We start from the raw sequence: 19,838 nt of genomic DNA, 5'->3' as shown, positions 1-19,838 counted from the left end.
AGGTAAGTTTCCAGTTCAAATTTTGCCCATTTGCCCATCTTCATTTTATAAAGTAATACATACCTCCCAAGGGATAAAAATTGATTTAAAAAACAAACAAACAAACAACCTATTATGTATCGTGTTTGGCTCTCCAAATACCGTGTGCCCAATCTTGGAGTTGTTGCACAGACTTCTAGAAACTGACACTTAAATATCATCTTTGCTTTTTTAGATTCTCCAGAGGCTTCTCTTGGCATCTGGAAAGCCACTCCACCCATCCTTGTCTCTCTTATGACCAGTTCAAACAAGCAAGAAGTCTCTCTTGTCTGGAATATAATTAAGGCAAAATGAACAGAACAAGAGGGTGGATTTGAAGCATCATCCAAGTTAATTATGTGCTACTGGTGCCATTACAAATTAAAATCCACAACCCAGTTAAATTAAGGAGCTGGCCAATATCCATAAAAGCAAGGAAATTCAGAGCTACGTCTGAGAAATCCAAGCTGCCTTTATAAGATGAAGTGCTGGGTCTAAAACCACTGCAATACTGAAGCACAAAGAAAAAATGAAGCATTAGTCTTAAACCTGAATTTCTTGGCCTTTATACAAGTTAGATCTTTGACATATTAAATATTTATCATTGTATGTTACAAATAAAATGCACCAAAGTAAAACACTTGCCAAAAATGTCACATCATACCCCACACATCTTCAAAAACATAAGTAACTATGTAAAGAAATAAGTGCAGACTTATTTCTTAGGTGGATCAAGACAAACATCTACAAATTTATTGAAAAACTACTGGGATAAATCACAAGACTAATTTTGATAACACAGGCAATACATTTTATTATGTTTTCACCAACTGTAGCAAAAAATGTTTAACAATTAACGAATAAAGAAGGGAACTTAATTATCAACAAGACTTCCAAGAGTTATTATTCATGTTCTAAGTTTTAGACAGGGAGGGTTTGGGTAGGGAGAAAATAAACCAAATATACACTGGGATAATAGTCTATTACCAAGTTTTAATGCCTTCTTCAAAAGGCATTAAGTATACTGAAGCATCTTATTGCAGGTTATGTATCATCTCCTCTTTGGCAATAAGATGTGTGGTTTTGTTAACTAGGGCCATCAGTGAGTTGAGCTTGTGAGACCAGTCATTGAGTAGGTTATTTGGGTCCTTGGGCCTCTGGAAATTGATAATTCCTGCCAACCTGTCTACTTTTGCAAAGATGGTCTTATTTACTACTAGGTTGGACAGGAACTCCTCCGATTCCTGCAAAGGAGACAAACGGCACTGAATCAGGAGAACAGCATTTGTAATTAACAAAATACTCCATGTTCTTTCCAAATTTCCACGACAGCAGTGTGACTGAGGTGTTACCAATACTAACAGTAATATAGTCTGTTAGAATTACAGTACTTCTAGTGGCCATAATATTTAATATTAACGCCTCTGGCATTGGAAATATGTTGTAGCTACTAAACTACCTAGGGTCAACAAGTTTCTGATGTTAGCCATACTAAACAGCTAACATCTGTTTGCAGTTCAAGATCCATCTAAAAACTTTCAAACTGCACACATCAAATACATTACACCTGAAAGCTTCTTAACATACATTGGGAGCACTTGGCTAAAACAGCTTCCAGAACATGCTTTCTACTGCTAAATTCCACACCAATTACACTATACAAACATTGGTCAGGTAAATGATGCTTCTGTGAGGTGGTATTGTGCAGAGCAGCAGGTGCAATTAAACACCTTAAAGCAAATACTCTGAACTAAACAAGCTGTGAATTTGCCCTCCCCATGCTAGATGCTGCTATGAGTGGATCCACTGGGAAAACTTAAAAATTAAAGACCTATGTTCAAAAAGAGTGACAAATACATAAACCAGGGAGTTCAAAGGTAAGGAAGAAACCCTATATCATTAGCCAGTTTTAATCAAGTATTACTGAGGGCCTGAACAGTGGAATATAGTATCTAGGTACACTATAGAACCTGATGCTAACACTCCTTCAGATTTGATTTGCCTTGTGTGTTTATTCTTTGCCTTGCAACGACTTGAGTGCTGTTTTGCGATACAAAATTCTATTCTAAATCTTGAATAGGCAAGTGTTCAAAGTCTAGCCTATATACTCATTATCAGAGGCAAAACGAAAAATATTCTATTTAACATCTGTATTATTACTCCTGAGTAATTGTTTCTCTCTCTTAAATTGTTTCTCAATTATAATCATTGAACCAGAATTCAATTAATGTTACCTGTATCTCTCTAAAAGTTAATATTGTTTTTTTCCCCCATTTAGTTTCTGATGGTAACAGCTGGAAAGCATTGGTTATACCAGGATGGGCATCAGAGACTAAAGGCAATATTACAGGGCTGTTGCGAGGATAGATACATTAAAAGGTTGTGAGGCGCTCAGATACTACAGTGATAGGCATAACTATGAGTGAGAGAAAAAATTTTTCTCCAGGTTCTTTATTCAAAGTGGTGTATTTCTACCTCCTCTTTCTGCACTGGATGCATGGCTGTTCCAAACACTATTTGTGACAGACTTGTAATATATTTTTAATCTAAAAAAAAACCAAACAAAAAAAAAAAAAAAACAAACACCCACCCAATGCAAATAAATGCAAATTAAGTCAAAGCGCTATTTTGTTGAATACTGAGTTCTCTACCATATGGACACATCTAAGAAGAATGCTGAGGATATCCTGAGCAACACTTACATCAACAGATAGATCCAGGAGCTGTGCCATCCTCTTCATTGTAATTCTGGTATAATATTTTGCCATTATTCTAATATTCTGGAATAAAAGTGTTCAGAGTAGAGGGTTATTTGTAAAAAGGAACTGACACAGGCTGCAAAAATATAAAGGTCAATGTTAAAAACAGATTAGGACTTGTGTTGCTATAATGGCTTATCCAGAGAAAGGTATGCAAATGAATAAGGGGTCTTTTCTTGGACACATACAATTGTCCTGCATATACAAAGACAAGCTACTGCCTCTCAAACTAATAACGAATGAAGTCAGTCACTAACTACAGATTTAATATTAAACAGCACTCTTCAAGTTTTTGCCCTAATTTCAGAGGGCCGAGTCTTACAATTTACGTAAACCCTATTTAAATATTATTTGTTTGCACTTGTGCTGTTTTGTTTATAATTCCATTGTTTGCTCAAACAAACTGCTATATTCCAATTTGTTAACGTGAAAGCAAAAATTAGTTTATGATTTCCGAGCCAAAGTAGTGGAATGTGCATTACTCTCAGAGTGCTGGATCTACTTCTTTTGATACAGCATCACCTGCTCACCAAGAGACATAGCTACAAAATAAAGATATCAGGAATGCAAAAGGAGAATTAAAACATTATGGAGAGAAGAAAAGACAACTTATCAGCTTCTCTCGTATCTTCTCTCCTGTCCCTCTCTTTATAAATAAAGCAAAAAGCATTTTTAGCAATTCCATGCTTACTTTATATCGTAAGAATGGTTAAAAAGCCAGCTGTACTTACGTGCTCCACAACTCTGTTCTTTAAGTCTTTCCATCTCTTTTCACCTTCCTCTGTATAACCAAAGACGTCTGTGGCAGGACTATCAAGACTTCCTTCTCTTAATTCCTTTCCATATTCCTCAACTAGGACGGTCCAGCGCATCAACTCCATAGTGGTAAATAGTTTTAAAAGATCTCTGTAAATGGTTTAATGAAATCTGTTCACAATTCTATACCAATAAAACTTGTATTTTGTATTAAAAATCCTGCCAACAGACAAATACCTTAGCAAACAGCATAATTTTATCACTACTAATCATAACTTTTAATTCTACTCAGCATTTTAAAATTTATAATCCACAAACAGGAAGTTTTTATATTAACACTTCCTACTGACTGACTGATTCACACACACACACACACACACACACACACACTCACTCACTCTATGGCTTCAATTTCCACTTCTTTGTACCGTATGTTATCTTAGCCTCCTGTGCAAAGTTGTGCCAAATTCTACCAAACCATTTCACATCCATTTTGCACAGCTGTAGACACCTATACAAGCCGCATGGTATGTTTTGGGAGAGACAGATACTCAGAGCTAAATTTAAAAAGAGATGTCATCAACCCAGCCTCTTTTGTCCATCTGCAATTCTGCATGCAAAACTTGTATGTACGTTCATGGGTGCAAACAACAACATTTAAGGATATAAAAGTAATTTGTGCTTGATTTGTACTCAGTGTGCTTACGCAAAAAGGGTTTGCATATGTAAATTCCATCACATGCATGGAATGATTGTGTATGGACCGTATTTTGAAAATTAGACTCTCAGTATTATTTAGTGAAGTATTACAGAATAGTAGCTGTTCAGACTATGTCCATAATACAGAACTCTCCATCACAGACACACATTTGTGTTAAGTTACTATTTATAATTTTGACTTGCACACACTCAGAAACATCTTTATAGATTTTTTTTTTTCCACACGACATTAATTGTACAGGAAATATTGACAGTAGACCAGTGGTTCTCAACCCGTGGCCTAATCAGCACAGAGCTGCGGCCCATGTGACATCCTCAGGACCATACAGGTAGTATTGGATCCAGCCCACATAACACATTGTGGGCCACATATCTGGCCTACAATGGTAAATAGTCTACTGCAGTGGTTCTCAGCCTAACAGTAGCTGACTCCCCTCTGCCTTCAAAACACTCTTTCAAGGGCTGGTTTTTTGTTTTGTTTTTTTTGTCAGTGGACTATTCAAAAGATACTTACTTATACTTAGGGATTTCTTCTAGCTTTTTGTCACTGCTTATTCTGTGTACCAAATCAGACTGTTCATTGTCATAAGGTGAAAGGATAACATACAGAACAACATTCTTCAGTTCCTGTTCAAAGGAAAACATGGTTTGTTTGTTTTATTACAGAAAAATAGCCAGAAAAAACAATACTGACGTCAAAGTAAAAGCAGTTCTCAGAGTATGAATAAAATATATGTGCAGCTAACCTACTGTACATATAACAATATACATTCTGTAAGACTCAAATTCATTAAGAAACTAAGGTAATAAAACAAAATAAAAATAAATAATTAAATTTGTAGAAACAAAACTTTTACATTTTGATCACACGGCAAGATGATTCAGGTCAAGTTATTTGTAATAATAGCATTTAAGAGAAAAACAAACAATCTTGAGTTTGTAGCATTTGCATGGTGTACACGGTTTCAGAGCTAGCTCTGTAAATTAAGAAAAATACTGTTCAGAATTTAATTTCACAAGTTGTTTCTAGGCTTTCACTCATGAAATGGAGAAGTTCAGTCATCCTCAGAATTTAAGACAACATACACTATGTCACTGATGCACATATTGATTACATAAGGACACTCATAATTGCTTTTATTATATTCCTCCTTATGTAGACAGTTTGTTAATGTTCATATCCAGATAGATGGGCTAAAGGATCCGTGTTCATTTAACAAATACAGTAAATATACAGTAAAATGGATATTTGCCACTATGAACTGCTGCAGTTCCATTTGCAATGTTTTTACCTGCTGCCATTTTTCACTTTCAGCCTGGATACAAGGAGTATCATAAATGGCTCTGTAGTGCTTACAGATTGAGAGGTAGGAACCTTCATGTTGATCCAGCTGAATCATTAAGTTGTAGTATTTCAGCTTTAATTTCTGAAACGATGTTAAACAAATGTCAAAATTAAAAACAGATCCACTAATCTCACAAATTACATCCAATTGAATTCCAAAGACTGACTATACAAAAACTCCTGTGCATGAAGAGAATGCATGCCACAAACTGACAGGAAAAAAAAAAATCCCTCCATCAACTTTACCTCTGTGTTTTCTTCCTGGAAAAATTTGGTGTTAATTTTTTTGCTGATAATTTGGGTCCGAACATAGTCTTTTACAGCCAAACAGAGTCTCATCTGCTCCAAGATGAATTCCACACGCTCTTTCTTTTCCATTGAACCGTAGGTTTCCACCTAAAAGGAAATTGAAGAGTTTAACTCCATGGATCTTTATTTAATAATGTTAAGGAGAGAAGCATGCCCTTCTAGCAAAGATTTTCTTCATACTTCTTTCATGTGCTTATTATAAAATATTTAGCTTTAAACCAAAGCTGCTATGTGTATAATTCTACTACATGGACTTACTGAGCATCATATATGTGTTATAACAGAGAACAAATTAATATTGTCTGACTGCGTGCATTAAAATCACACAACGAGAATGCACATAAGATAAAATCCTCCCAAAACTTGCCTTATGTACTTGTTTGTGCATGCATAGCCCAACTTACACAACATGCATACACAAATCCCAACTGACATGCCTTATTTTTTTTTACACACACACACACACACACACACACACACACACGCCCCTTGTTTTTTGGAAAAGTTTCTTAAGAAAAAACAACGAAGAATCTTTGTGGCACCTTAGAGACTAACAAATGTATTTGGGCATAAGCTTTCATGGGCTAAAACCCCTTCATCAGATGCATTTCCACTCCATGCATCTGATGAAGTGGGTTTTAGCCCACGAAAGCTTATGCCCAAATAAATGTATTAGTCTCTAAGGGGCCACAAGGACTCTTCATTGTTTTTGCTGATACAGACTAACACGGCTACACTGAAACCTTTCTTAAGAAAGGCATTGTAACCAAGCAGCTAATTTTACTCAGAAGTCTCTACCTTTGAACAAAGCACCCACACACTAGATGACAAAATAACAACATTCATTAGCTCTGAAGGAAGTGTATCCAGCCCTTTCAGCAGAAAAAATGGTGGTTATCTGGCAAATGGATGGGAATTCTCAGGCTCTCAAGAAATAGAGATGTGAAAAAAGTTTAGGGTTCTCTTTGGCTATACCCTCAAATCCTTAACTCAGCCCAGCCTTAAGGATTCCTTCTACACAAAGGACCCACACACTACTTTTAGCAGACGAAAACATGGGAGGGAATTCCTTCCAGACCCATCAACAGCCAGTTCCCTGTGCCAAATTCCTGTAAAAAAACCCAACAAAGAACAAGTGGATCCAAGAACACTTCATTTTGAATGATGGCCTGAGAGAGTTTAAACTCTCCGTTCCAGAAGTCAAAAGATTAACTAGGACTAAACCTTCTGTATCAGCTAATACATGGGAACCCCTTTTCCCAAAAGGGAAATATTCCAAGTAATTTTCAGCATCAGCCAAATTAGCAGATGCTAGAGCATTTTAAATCTAATTACACTTCCACTGAAGACAGTTAATTGGTTCCTGGATAGCTATGCTTGATTAAGCCTCAAATCTCACTACAAACAAACAATCTTACTGTCAGTCGTTGAGAAAACGTTGATTTTTGTACGTGAAACACTTATGAACCATATGATGCATTACCTGTAGTTCTTGCAAAATTGAAGCAGCTTCTTTCACGTCACCATTTTGTTCTTTTATTGTTGCGAGTGTATTTGTAAGACGAGCACGCTCAATTTCCACGTAAATCTGGAATTAAAATAAAATCCAACACAAACTTATTTTACTAAGTAAAAGTGTGTTGCATCTAAGGCTGTGACATACACATCTTCATAACTTTGCACCCATAAGTAGTCTCACTGAAATCTTTCTACTGTTCTTTAAATGAAGTGAACATAATGTGATGATTTTCTAAGTAAAGCATTAATTTATGTTACAACTGCTTTAGGAAATGTTTCCATAGAAGTTTTCTCTGTGCTACAATAAGAGTTTAATATTTGGAAACTCAAATTAATTTTAAGAATAGTGTACAGTCTGTATTTAAAAAAAATAGGAAACACTTTTTTTTACTATTTCATTAGTCAATCTATTGTTCACGACCAGTGCTGTAGCCCTGAAAATATTCAGATAAGAGATACAGCAGGGGCAGCAACACTGCAAAGCTCCCTCTGTTACTGAGTCTCAACCCTCATCTGGAAGGACAACATCTAGGAATAAGAGAGTTCATTCACCTCTCTACCAAGATTCTCAGTGAAGCAAACAATGATGGTTCATTTTGTGATGGGAACTGCTGTCTACCACAAACTGGACGGAGACCATCTCCTTTTACAAGCACTAATGACCAGCCATCAGTTAACAACTTTTGGTTACTAGCTACCTAGGCTTGATTTGAACTGGTAAAAGGAGTAAGAGTAAATAAACACAGATTTTGCTCAACAGAAAGTACATTTTCCTTGGACAACTCAGCCATCAACTCAGTATTCTATGTAACACATAATTTTGTTACTCTTAGTCTTATTAGGTATGAAAGAAAATTAACACACGTATAACATAACTTTATAAATATACAATTTGTAACATCACACCTCAGCTGCTGAAAACAGGTGTGTTTTGTCATTGCAAACTGCATAGGCTCTTCCAGACCATCTGGCACACTAACATCATCCTCGATGACCTGAAGAAGGGTTTTATTTTGCCTTTCATCAAAAAGGGCAGCAAGGCCTAAGAGAGTAACTACTGAGGGATTACACTGTTGGCAGTCCCAGGAAAAGTCTTTGTTTCCATGTTAATGTCTTGAATCAGTGATGAACTTCACAGCAAAGGCTGTGCTGTTTTAGATCTGGTCATTCCACTAACGACCAGATCTTTACCTTGAGACAGCCTTTTGAGAAGATGTCTGAATTTAATAAGTCATGTGCAGCACTTTTTACAGATTTCTTTCAGGCCTTTTATTCAGCGTATTGAGCAATGCTTGGGGGATCTTATAAGGCAACCTGATGTCCCTGGGAAGATAGCATCATTGACAGAAGAGCTCTATAATGGAACAAAAAGCTCAGTTCAAGTTAATGGTAGATACACAGCGTAGGTTCCTATTTCCATAAGAGTTCAGCAAGGCTGTGTCCTGCCACCATTATTATTCAATATCAGCATAGACTGGTTGATGGATAAGCTTGAAGAAAGCAGCTGTTGGTAGTGTATGGCTGACCACCATTTTGCTTCAAGACCTCATATATGCCAATGACATTCCCTCGTTGGCTCATTTTGTGCAGCTGACAGCCAATCTGCCTGTGCAAGAAGCAGCAAACACTGGTTTGGTTACCAATCTGGACTAAACTAAGTCCCCTAGCAGTACCATCATGTAGCTTCCAACTCTAGATTACAACCACCTCAGTATTAACCAGGTGGGATATCATGCAGATGGCAACTGTCAAATACTTGGGAAGGCATCAGACAGTGATGGGGGGATGTTCAAAAGATTTGGACACTTGAACAGCAGCCATCTCAGTGGCCTCTGGGGAGATGATGTGACTTCAAGCTTTCTACAAAGTTGCAGATGCACAGAACCATGATCATACCAACTTTACTGTACAGCAGCGAAACGTCAGCAATAGAAATGCTGAAGAATAGCGGACTGATGTTTTCAATTCTCATCATCATCAGCCGCTCCGTATTACTGATCTTGTCTTGCCACTTAATGAGGATAGTCATAGTCGAACCAGCAACCAACTCCAGTCAGGGTTCAGTATTGGTGGCTTTCTTGGTACAGACACATTAGGATGGGAAACCAACACATTACAAAGCGTGTTTATCAAGGTGGTTGCACAAAGGGTCTGGGTGATCCTAGCAAAGAGGTACCAATTTCATCCTCACTGTCATGCAAAAGCACCTATCTGAGGTACCCCAGCCTTGCAAATGGGGCGGAAGGGGGAGAACCTATGATTTGGAAGTACTGGCTGAGCAAGAGTATTATATGGATTTCCCAATTAGTCAAGGATGAGAGCTTTGTTTCTTTTCTAACACTAATGCAACAACATGACCTGCCACCCTCAGCAGAGTGGCAGTACTTACAACTAAAACATCCGTTAATGTATCAGTTTGGTCGGATGCTCTAGGACTGCCAGAAGTCCCAGAGCAACTAGAAATGTTTCATAACCTTGGAAATGTTTCATAAACTCCTTAGGCCTATATCTACTACATATGCTTTTACTAATGAAGAGAACCTTCACTGGTCTGGAGCTTTTTGTGAAAGTATGGAAAGGGAAATTATCACAGCCCTTAAAAAAAGCCCAATGGCAGAGAATTTTACGGAATGTTAAAAATGCTTCTGTGATTCTCAGCAAAATAGTCTATTCATAATGTACTGGACACCACAGAGGTTGGCAAGATGGTGTCCTTGTCCTCTGATGTTTGTTGGTGCTGTAATAAAGAAAAAGGAACCCTGATGCATATACTATGGGACTGTCCAACAGTCAGACAGCTGTGGAAAGAGATGGATATTAATGAAAAATAGTGCTTGGCTTCAGCAAACAAATCTCAGCTGAAAGTTATATCTTAGGTTACGTACCTACTGTTAGAGGGCTTATTCCTTCACCCTCCCATTTCCCTGGTCCTTCTCACGTGAACGGAGGGCAACAATACCCGAAGTCCAAAGGTGCAAACAATTCGATGTTTATTGGGGTGAACTTCCAGCAACCTTAAATCCAAGTTCCTTTTTCCTTATTTTCAAATCCCAACTTACTTCCTGTTTGCCCCAATTTATATAGTAATAGATAAAAATAGACCTAAGTTCTTAAAGTATAGGCCTTTACAGGCAGGCCTGCATATCTGTATCCTAATACCGACTATGCTGTGTTTAACTCCACTGCAAAGATTTTGGTTCTCGAGGTTCTACTGAGTGCATGATGTTACATAAATGGAGGAGTAGGCTTATACATGGAATAAAGCAGTGATCTTCGGACCTGTATGAGCTAGCAGCGAAAGAAAGAATCGCTTATCGCTGTAGAGAGCAATATGAATAAAAAAATATATATATATATTATATATATATGGATTTTTTGATATACATTTGGACAAAAAATTCTGAGATAGATCAAATAACACCAGCCTTCCATTTCACTTGACATCTCTCCTCTTTCCATCCTTGTCCACTTCCCTCTGGTCCCCTCCTTCACTTTTATGCCTATTTGTGTATTTTGTTGTTTGTATAATTCCCCCCACCCTAACATGTTACAGCTGTGTAAAACTGTCTGATTTTGTATTGTTCGGGCTTGCAGCGTTGACTAGTTGCGTAATTGCGTAATTTTATTGGAAATCCTGTGAATTGTGCAGTATTTGGTAACATATACAAGGTTTAAGTCATTTACCTTTTTGTATTTTTTGTTGTTTGATTATGAAAATTAATAGATATGTTAATCACAAAAAAAGGAATGCTGTTACACTGTCGGAAATCTCATTGTCACCAAAAGCTTCAGTGGTGCAATAAGACTGCCATTGATTGGAAACAGACTGGGCATCCAACTAAATTGTCTGAAGAATCAAGCCAGAGATCTATCCAGGGGGTATTCGATGTGCAAGGAAGCGATGTCCCTTCCAAATTTGCCTTGATGATGAGGATACGTACACAACTTTAAGACAACAATAAGTACTGAAAATAAATCTTAAAAAGACATCGTTGGGTCCAGTTGAACTCAGCATTTGCATTTTTTAAAAACAAATTTTACAAAAGCTAAGGCTAATAGAAATGTTTCCATGAATTATATTTTGGTTTTTGTTCCTTGCTTTTTTAAAATTCCTATATCAAGATTTTTAAACAAAAAAAATATCACGTTCCGTGCTTGGAATATAAGCATTTAACAGCATGCTAATCCACTAGAATAAGAAAGTAAAACTGACTAGTCTATTTTCATTTCCCAAAAGGAGAAATGTAAAAAATAAATAAACATCACAAATAGTGAAAAATAAATTGAATTTTTAGAATCCTCAGCTTTAATACTTGAAGGTGTCATTAATACAGAGACTTACAAAAAAAAGTTAGTATTCCAACAAGCTACTTAAATGAGCAATATAGGGAAGTAATTTTCCAAGGTATTTCAAATAGAAATATACAGATTTCCTTATCATATTAATTTCAAAACGTATTTTGGGTCTCTCTCTAACCAGAAAAAGGAAATAAGACATGCTTTAAGGAAGTCAAATATCCTTTTTATTACGCCACTAGACATCAAAAGGTTCCAGTCTGAAAACAAAAAGTCTTACCTTTCCTTCTGTTACCATACGCAGTGTGTCTATTAATCGCAGTTTGATTGGTAGGTCTGTAATCTCCTCAACATAGGTACAGCACTGCTGGACCATTTTAGCAACTGCCTGGTATAAACAATGGAAAACAAAATATTACTCTATTTTTAGATTTCTAGGAGTGTGCCAAAAATATAAATTTGGGGCATTTGTAATCAAATGTTAAGATATAAGAACTATTAATATCAAAGTAAATGGACTCTCTTCCAAAATAAGTGTGGGGGTGTGTTGGAGGGGCTGTTTTCACTCCTACTAGGCATGAAGTTAATAGGATAAAACAGAAGACTAAAAGACCCATGGCACGGCCATTGGTGGCCTGGGGCAACTGACTTGGGCTTGTGGGGCTCCGGCTAAAGGGCTAAAAATTGCTGTGTAGATATTTGGTCCCACCCTCACAGAGCTTGGGCTCCAGCCTGAGCCCAAACATCGACACAGCAATTTTTCAGCCCAAACTCTGGGAGTTTGGGTCAGCTGACTCAGGTCAGCCACAAGTTTTTTATCCCCAGGTGTAACCGAAGTGAGCAGATGCCCTTCCATAGGAAGATATTACTGAGATCAGAGGCTGGCTCAAGTCAAACGGGATGTGTCTGTATCACTTCTCTCAAACTTGTTCTCAACTTACTTGAACAGCAGAATTGACATTTTCTTACTGACTACTTTGCAGGCTGGAAAGAGCTTATCTGCTTGCTACTGGATTTCCATAATATAAAAGGAAGTGTTCAGTATGCATTTTACCCTGGTCTAAATAAATAGTGGGGTATACTGTCCCTTCTTTTGTGGTATCTGTAAATTTCTAGAAAAATATAAACATTATTTCTGATTGATGTCATCATTCCAGTTTCAAATGTATGTGTTCTCACATAAAGCGTAGCCTTGTATGAGCACGATAAACCATAACAATTCTGTTTAACATCACACTTTACATGTAAACCAAAAATATCAATTTCATTATTCATTTTCTTCTGGGAAAAAAGTCAGTTTTACCATTGTGAGCCAATTACTGCTCTGCCATACTATTATATTTGTATTCCACTATGTGCTAAGTATCTTAGTCCTTTTTTTCCCCTTCTTCTCAATACAAGGGGGGGGGGGCGCATACAACTAAAGTTTTTGCAAACTAAAAATATATCTCCTTCCACACAGCTCAGTTTGCTCTGCTATCAAGCATAAATCAAAATATCATCTACATTTACAATCACTCAAATAAAATTAAGACATATCAATCTTCTTAAGTCTGAAGGCAAGAGCTGATCACCAGCTAGGGTCAAGTAGAAATCCCCCTATGATATAACATTATTGAATAGCTAGGTGCATTTAAAGAGGTGAAGGTTACAACTTCATCTGAAATATCAGACTTTGCAATCCTTATGTACCTTATATCACTGTTAACTGATTAGTTAATTAAGCCTTGTTAAGTAAAGAAGAATGGTTGAGACACCCAGGATTTAGTGGGGAAACAAAGTCAACCATTAGATATACATATAAGTGAAAGCCACGAGTAATCCTGTTTCATATGAGCTAGATCATGCTTGACCAGTGCGGATTATTGTCTTTCATGAGACTTGAATAAACTGAAATTGTAGGCAATCCCAAGCATCAGCACTTCAGAAACTCTTGACGTACAAGACTAGCATACTAGTTAAGAACAGCTTAATGACACACATTTTCTTGGATTAAAAACTGCAAAGGAAGCAGACCTCAGTGATCAGGGCTAAGTATCTCTCTCAGACAATGCAGCAGAGAATAGGTAGGCAATACACCATGGGTTTTCCCTGACTTTGGACTGCTTAACGGAATTTTACATTTCAGGCGGTCCCTTGCTCTGCTTCATCACCACCCTATCCCAACACTGGTGTATCATTTCCACAATATATCAGTTGGAGCATATGACAGAGTACTCGCTAATGCTGGTACATGACAGTGGGGTCCTATTCCAGGATGCACATTGGCAGAGATCCATCCCCACTAATGATAAACAAGGAAGTCTAAAAAAAGAAATTAATCTAAGACCTGTATTGGGCCTAGTCTTGTTTATTCTGGATATCGCCAACAGGTAACAGGGAGGTGCAGAAATGTGAACCATGAAATTGAGTAAGAGTGAACAGATATAAAGAAGACTAAAATAGAATGGGCAAACAAGAAGTCTCTTTATCATGCACAGATTTTTGGCATTTCATGAGGCTTGGGGAGAATATAGTATGACCAATGTATTAAAACGAAACCAGATACAGTACCATGGTGACAACAGGGTTAAAGATACCTAAATAGACAGAAGAAGAAAAAGGAATTGGTGTCGCTACTCATCAGAGACCTGAAACCTAGGTGTAGCGTGAGGTAGCGACCAATAAAGTTTAACAGATGCTGGAAATGTGCAAGAAATGGAGGAGATTGGAACTGATAAAAAAGCTGCATAGGATGTTTAAATATTGTGTTTAAAGTGAAAGCTACTGAAGAGGCATAAAGGGAGGAGAATAGGAATCTATGATTACAACTAAGAGGCTAGGGGAAAAAAATATATCAGAAATAAGATTCAAAAGAACCAGAAATAAAGGGACAAAGTCAGCCAAGTTTTTTGAGTTGATGTTAATCTCCAGAACAAAGTGACCGAAATTTAACGGAATCCCACATTCACAGCAAATTAAAGATGTGTTCACTCAGAGGAATTAGTGAACAGATTACTGTTGATACAACAGCAGGGCACTAGGAGCTTTAGACAGATATGAAGACAAAAGGTAACATTTTCAAAAGCAACTAAGGCATTTAAGAGTCTAAGCCCCATTGACTTGCAGTGAAACTTAGAAGCCTAAATCACTTCTGAAAATTTTACACATAGGCACTGTCCCAAGAATTTGCAGACAACCTAACAAAACAAATGAACAGAAGAGAAAAACCAAAAAAAGCAACATGAGTGTGTGCATATTAGGGATGTAAATACCATTTTAAAAAGTATCCGTTTTAACTATTAAAATTATATTGGTTAACCGTTTAATCTTTAACATGATGGGGGCCCCCACCCGGCAGGGGTTCGGGGCTGATGCCAGTCCCCACCCGCCGCCTGTCCCCACCCAGCAGGGATCCAGGGCTGCTGCCAATCTATTTTAAAAAAATAACTGCAATATATTAACAGTAAGACTAATACTTATCAGTTAACCGTTTAACGGTTAAAAAACCATTTAGTATTTTACATTCCTAATGCATTTTTCAATAGGATGACAGCAGGGTGAATTTAGCACACAAGCCTCCTTGAATAAGCCTATCAGAAGCAACAACAGAAGCTGACATTAGTATATTCAGAAGGACATTAAAACACAAACAGCACAGGCACTACACAGAAGGAGAATTAGAAAGGTAACATGGTATCTTTCCTTCCTAAACAGCTGCATTTCTTTGTTTAAAAAATGTAGTCACCTGTTTTAACTGACTTCTTCTCTTTGACAGAATAATAATATTTTCATTAAGAGCATCCCAATCTTTAGCTTCATAACACATTTTTACTACAGCAACCAAGATACGGGACGTGGAAACCATGTCAGAGGCCTGCAACAAACAAAAAGTGCATTAGTGATTACATATACAACTTAAACTACTGAGCCACTACCACTGCAGAGCCTTGACAATACAGAGACAAGAGCAATCCATTACAACTCCAGACCCACCACCTTCAAAAGAACATGGCAGAGCCAGACACTAATTTCCCACTAGTACCACTATCTGTCAGGAAAAGGGGGAACACACAAGAGAACACGCCAGAAATAAATGTGCTACACAGCATAGTCTACTTACCGTTCGTGTCTGTTTTTCCAAAGAGAGTAGGGTTTCAATGACCTCTTGAAGTCTTCCTTCCTAATAGCATGGACAAACACTATTAGGACCAACATTGAAAAAAAAATACAGTACAGTTTAACCCAAGAAAATAGCTACATCTGTTATAGAAGAAAAAGCATATAGCAAAGTCGGGGTGAAAGACTAATTTCAACGTAGTTTATTTCTTTGACAAGGAAGATAGGAATAAACATTAATATAATACTTAGCATTTACATATCACTTTTCATCTGCCTATCTCAAAGTGCCTTACAAAGGTGGATAAGTATCATTACCCTCATTTTTTTTTTTTAAAATGGATGGGGAAACATACAGAAATTAAGGAACAAAATTACAGGGTGACCTTTGGTTTTGAGTGCCTAACTTGGGACATCTTGGGTCTGATGTTCAGAGATCATGACCACACATTGATCTCATTGACATCATTTGGACCCGTCACAGCTCAGCATTCCTAAAAATCAGGACTTTGTGTGTCTGAAACTCAGCATCCAAAAACAGAGATGCACAAAATCAAAAGCCACTTCTGAAAGTATCTGTTAAATAACTCACCCAAGATAACACGGTTGGTCAATGATAGAGGCAGGAATACAACCAGTTCACTTGAGTCACAAACCCATTCCCTCTTTCTCATGTAAAATGTATCTATGCTTTAATTATTTATGTAAATTAAAAAAAAAAAATCGCACCTTCAGATACTGCCTCATGGAAGCCCAAACACATCCCAAAAGTATATTTAATCAGAAAGGCAGGGCATATTTAAATTTCCCTCATTTTAAACATAATTTGGTTGTTGTAGTAGAGGGGTCGGCAACCTTTCAGAAATGGTGTGCTGAGTCTTCATTTATTCACTCTAATTTAAGGTTTTGCGTGCCAGTACAGTCTATAATATATAACTAAACTATTGTTGTATGTAAAGTAAATAAGGTTTTTAAAATGTTTAAGAAGCTTCATTTAAAAATTATATTAAAATGCAGAGCTTCCTGGACTGGTGGCCAGGACCCGGGCAGTGCGAGTGCCACTGAAAATCAGTTCACGTGCCCCCTTCGGCACGCGTGCTGTAGGTTGCCTACCCCTCTTATAGTACATCTCAGCTTTCCTTGAAATTCATAGAACCATACAGATAACTCCACACAGAAATGACACTCAGTTGCAACAGTACACATTTTCACATTAGGAACTTGGAGTTATGAATAATCTCAGGGCTGTCAAGCTATGACGATTTGAATGAGGGAGATTTCGAAAAGCTGCCGGTTTAAATGTATAGCTGACTATAACACAAAATAAAAAAGAGAGAGAAAACAGAACACATTCCCTCAGCTAGAAAGCTACCGTAAGTAACAGTATGGTGAAGGCAGGAATGTAACTATCAATTTGAAAAGAATATAAGTATATTCCTCCTCTCCCAGTATACCCATAAGCCTCCATTCTCACATGACACACGGTAAGGCTGTGTCCTGACAAGGAAATATGGTCAAGCTTGAACGCATCCTAGATAAGTCACTTAGATTCCTAAACACAACTTTCTTCCGAATGAAGATGAAAGATAACACCTGTAATTTGATTTAGTCAGCCAAATTCTAGTCTAGGCTAGAACACGACCACTTTAATTAAACTACCTGCATTTACACTAGGAAAAAAAGTTGAGTTTGGGTCAGGCTTAGGACTACTTAACCTATTCAAGACAAAGTCTAAGTAAATATAAACATAGTTAATACTGTAACAAAAAACGTTGCTGCTACCCATCTCTCTCCTGATATTAAACAGAGCAAGCCAGGAGGTAGGTGACACATGCCTGTGCGCTTCATATACATTCTAATCATGGGAGTACAATGCCTACACTCATTGGATACTGTGGACTATATGTCCTATATTTGTCTATAGGATTTAAAGGCCATTGTAAGGAACTTTAGATCCAAAAACTGAGATTAAATTTCCAAACAAGTATTATAGCAACACTTAATATTAATAGAAATGTTTGTAACAAACATTGAAGCACTGGGCTACTTAAGCATAAAAACTGGAAGAATTTTTAGAAGGCATTAAGGTATTAGTAACACAGATAAGGGAATTTGCTTCCAAAAGTTATTTTTATCCTGACCAAGTCCCTTCAAACTGTGTACCATGGCTTGTCTAGTATATGTCCACCTACAATCACAGAATTAAACTGCACACTGACATATGTGGCCTGACTATAATGTAGGGTAATATCCTTGGTTTCCTAATTTTTGTACATCACAACTGTACATGTGTCATACATGGCATCAGTCCACCTCCTCCCTATGAAATTTTGCAGGCTACACCTATTGGGAAAGGGCAAGCTGCAGCATAAAGGCCTACATCTGGCTGCTCCAAAGTGTGTGTGTGTGTGTGGGGGGAAGGTGTGAGGGAGAAAGATGATGCCTCCAGGATCCCAATGTATGCTGCATTGGGCAGTCTGTGTCTGGCTATGATGAAGTAGAGGGATTAAGAGGGGGTGCAGTTTTGTCACTACACACACTCCATAGCTGCTCTCCTGGGATTCTACTCTACGTAGGGGCAAACTTGATCCATGCTTATCTATGCAGAGACAGCCCCCTTCCCTGCACACAAAGGCCTTAAAATATCAGGTATCAGAGGAACACACTTGTTTGCCACAAGCTGGGAGCAGACGACAGGGAATGGATCACTCCATGATGGCCCGTTCCGTTCATTCCCTCTGAACCACTCGGCATTGGCCACTGTCGGCAGACAGGATACTGGGCTAGATGGATCATTAGTCTGACCCAGTCTAGTCGTTCTTATATTCTTACATGGTCCCCATCCTCCCGCCAGGATTCCGTCATACAGCGTCGCCTGTGGGTATTCTCTCTCTCTCCAGATCCCTTGTGCACCAGTCACCAGGCTGGTGGCCTTGGTTCCTCCTTTCATCCCACCCCTGGAAACCAGGTCTCTGCCTCGCCCACCGGCAATGGAGCCCCCTACAGCCTAGGGCGCTAGGCCGGGCGAAGGGGCGCAAGCTAGAGGACATGGGAGACGGTGGCTGTATGAAGCGGGGAGGGGCACGGCCCTGTCAATTGCAGGAGATCGGTCATGACACAGCTCTCTCAGGCCAGGAGCGCTCCCGGCCCACGCTGTGTCCCCCAACGCGTGGGCCCCTCCTCCCTCCCGTTTCCGCAGGGGGGCGGACCCATGGCGTGTATGCCCCCCCCCGGGAGTCGGGATTGACCCCCTCGCAGCACACACCGGCCCTGCCCATCCCCCCGCGCCAGAGAGGGGGCTCTCCCCCACTGCGTCCCGCGCCGTACCTCCCTCGGCCCCCTTGCACCGCTCTGGGGCAGGCGAGCGCCCCCCGGCCCGGGCCGTCTCCCCCGCGGGCGGCCTAGCCCGGGCCGCGCCATGACTCAGCCCAAGCGCGGCCGCCGGCTCCCCTTTACCTGGGCCAGCCGCTCGCACTCGGGCAGGCGCTGGTCCACCGTGGCGCTGTAATCCACCTCCATCTTCACGATGCGGCCGTCGGACCGCTCCGCGCCGTCGTCCGCCATCCCGCCCCCGGCTCGGCTCGGCTCCGCGCCGCGTCCCCGGCCCGGCCTCAGACACACACCGGAAACCAGCAGGGGCACCCGCTCAGGCAGCAGCGCGGGCAGCCTACTGGCGGAAGGACCCCGCAGGCACTGGCGGAGACACCCCACAGCAGCTGCAGGGCCCTGCCTGGCGGGGAGGAGGAGGAGGAGGAGGGGCAAACCTGGGGGAGGGGAAGTAGCAGAGTCCTGGCCTGTGGGGGAGGCATTAGTAGGGCCCTGGCAGTGGAGGAAGGAACAGGCAAGGGGGAGGGGCTGCAGCCGGGCTTTGGCTGGCGTGGGGGAGGGGGAGCAGGCAAAGGGGAGGGGCAGGAGCAGGGCTTTGGATGTTAGGGAGGGAGCAGATGTGGGGAGGAGCAGGGCCCTGGGTGGGGGTAGGGAGTAGGGGTGGGGGAAGGGCAAAAACAGGGCCCTGGCTG

The 19,838-nt window shown here is 39.6% G+C and overlaps 1 protein-coding gene across 1 annotated transcript; it reads right to left on the bottom strand.

Annotated features, from left to right (window-relative positions):
• Positions 1–740: 740 nt before the first annotated feature.
• Positions 741–19,473, bottom strand: PSMD12 (proteasome 26S subunit, non-ATPase 12). Its single transcript, XM_034790096.1, has 11 exons — positions 19,276–19,473; positions 15,824–15,883; positions 15,449–15,577; positions 12,002–12,109; positions 7,391–7,495; positions 5,845–5,994; positions 5,546–5,680; positions 4,768–4,880; positions 3,509–3,683; positions 2,721–2,798; positions 741–1,262 (listed from the first exon to the last, which is right to left on the bottom strand). Exons 1-11 carry the CDS (start codon positions 19,381–19,383, stop codon positions 1,053–1,055), a joined length of 1,371 nt encoding a protein of 456 aa, XP_034645987.1. The 5' UTR covers positions 19,384–19,473; the 3' UTR covers positions 741–1,052.
• Between the last annotated feature and the right edge of the window lie 365 nt (positions 19,474–19,838).

This window comes from Trachemys scripta, chromosome 14 (assembly GCF_013100865.1).
Source record: "Trachemys scripta elegans isolate TJP31775 chromosome 14, CAS_Tse_1.0, whole genome shotgun sequence".
NCBI classification, from domain to species: Eukaryota; Metazoa; Chordata; order Testudines; family Emydidae; genus Trachemys; species Trachemys scripta.
Note: the sequence above shows the minus strand (reverse complement) of the source record. Positions and strands in the feature narration are given on the sequence as shown.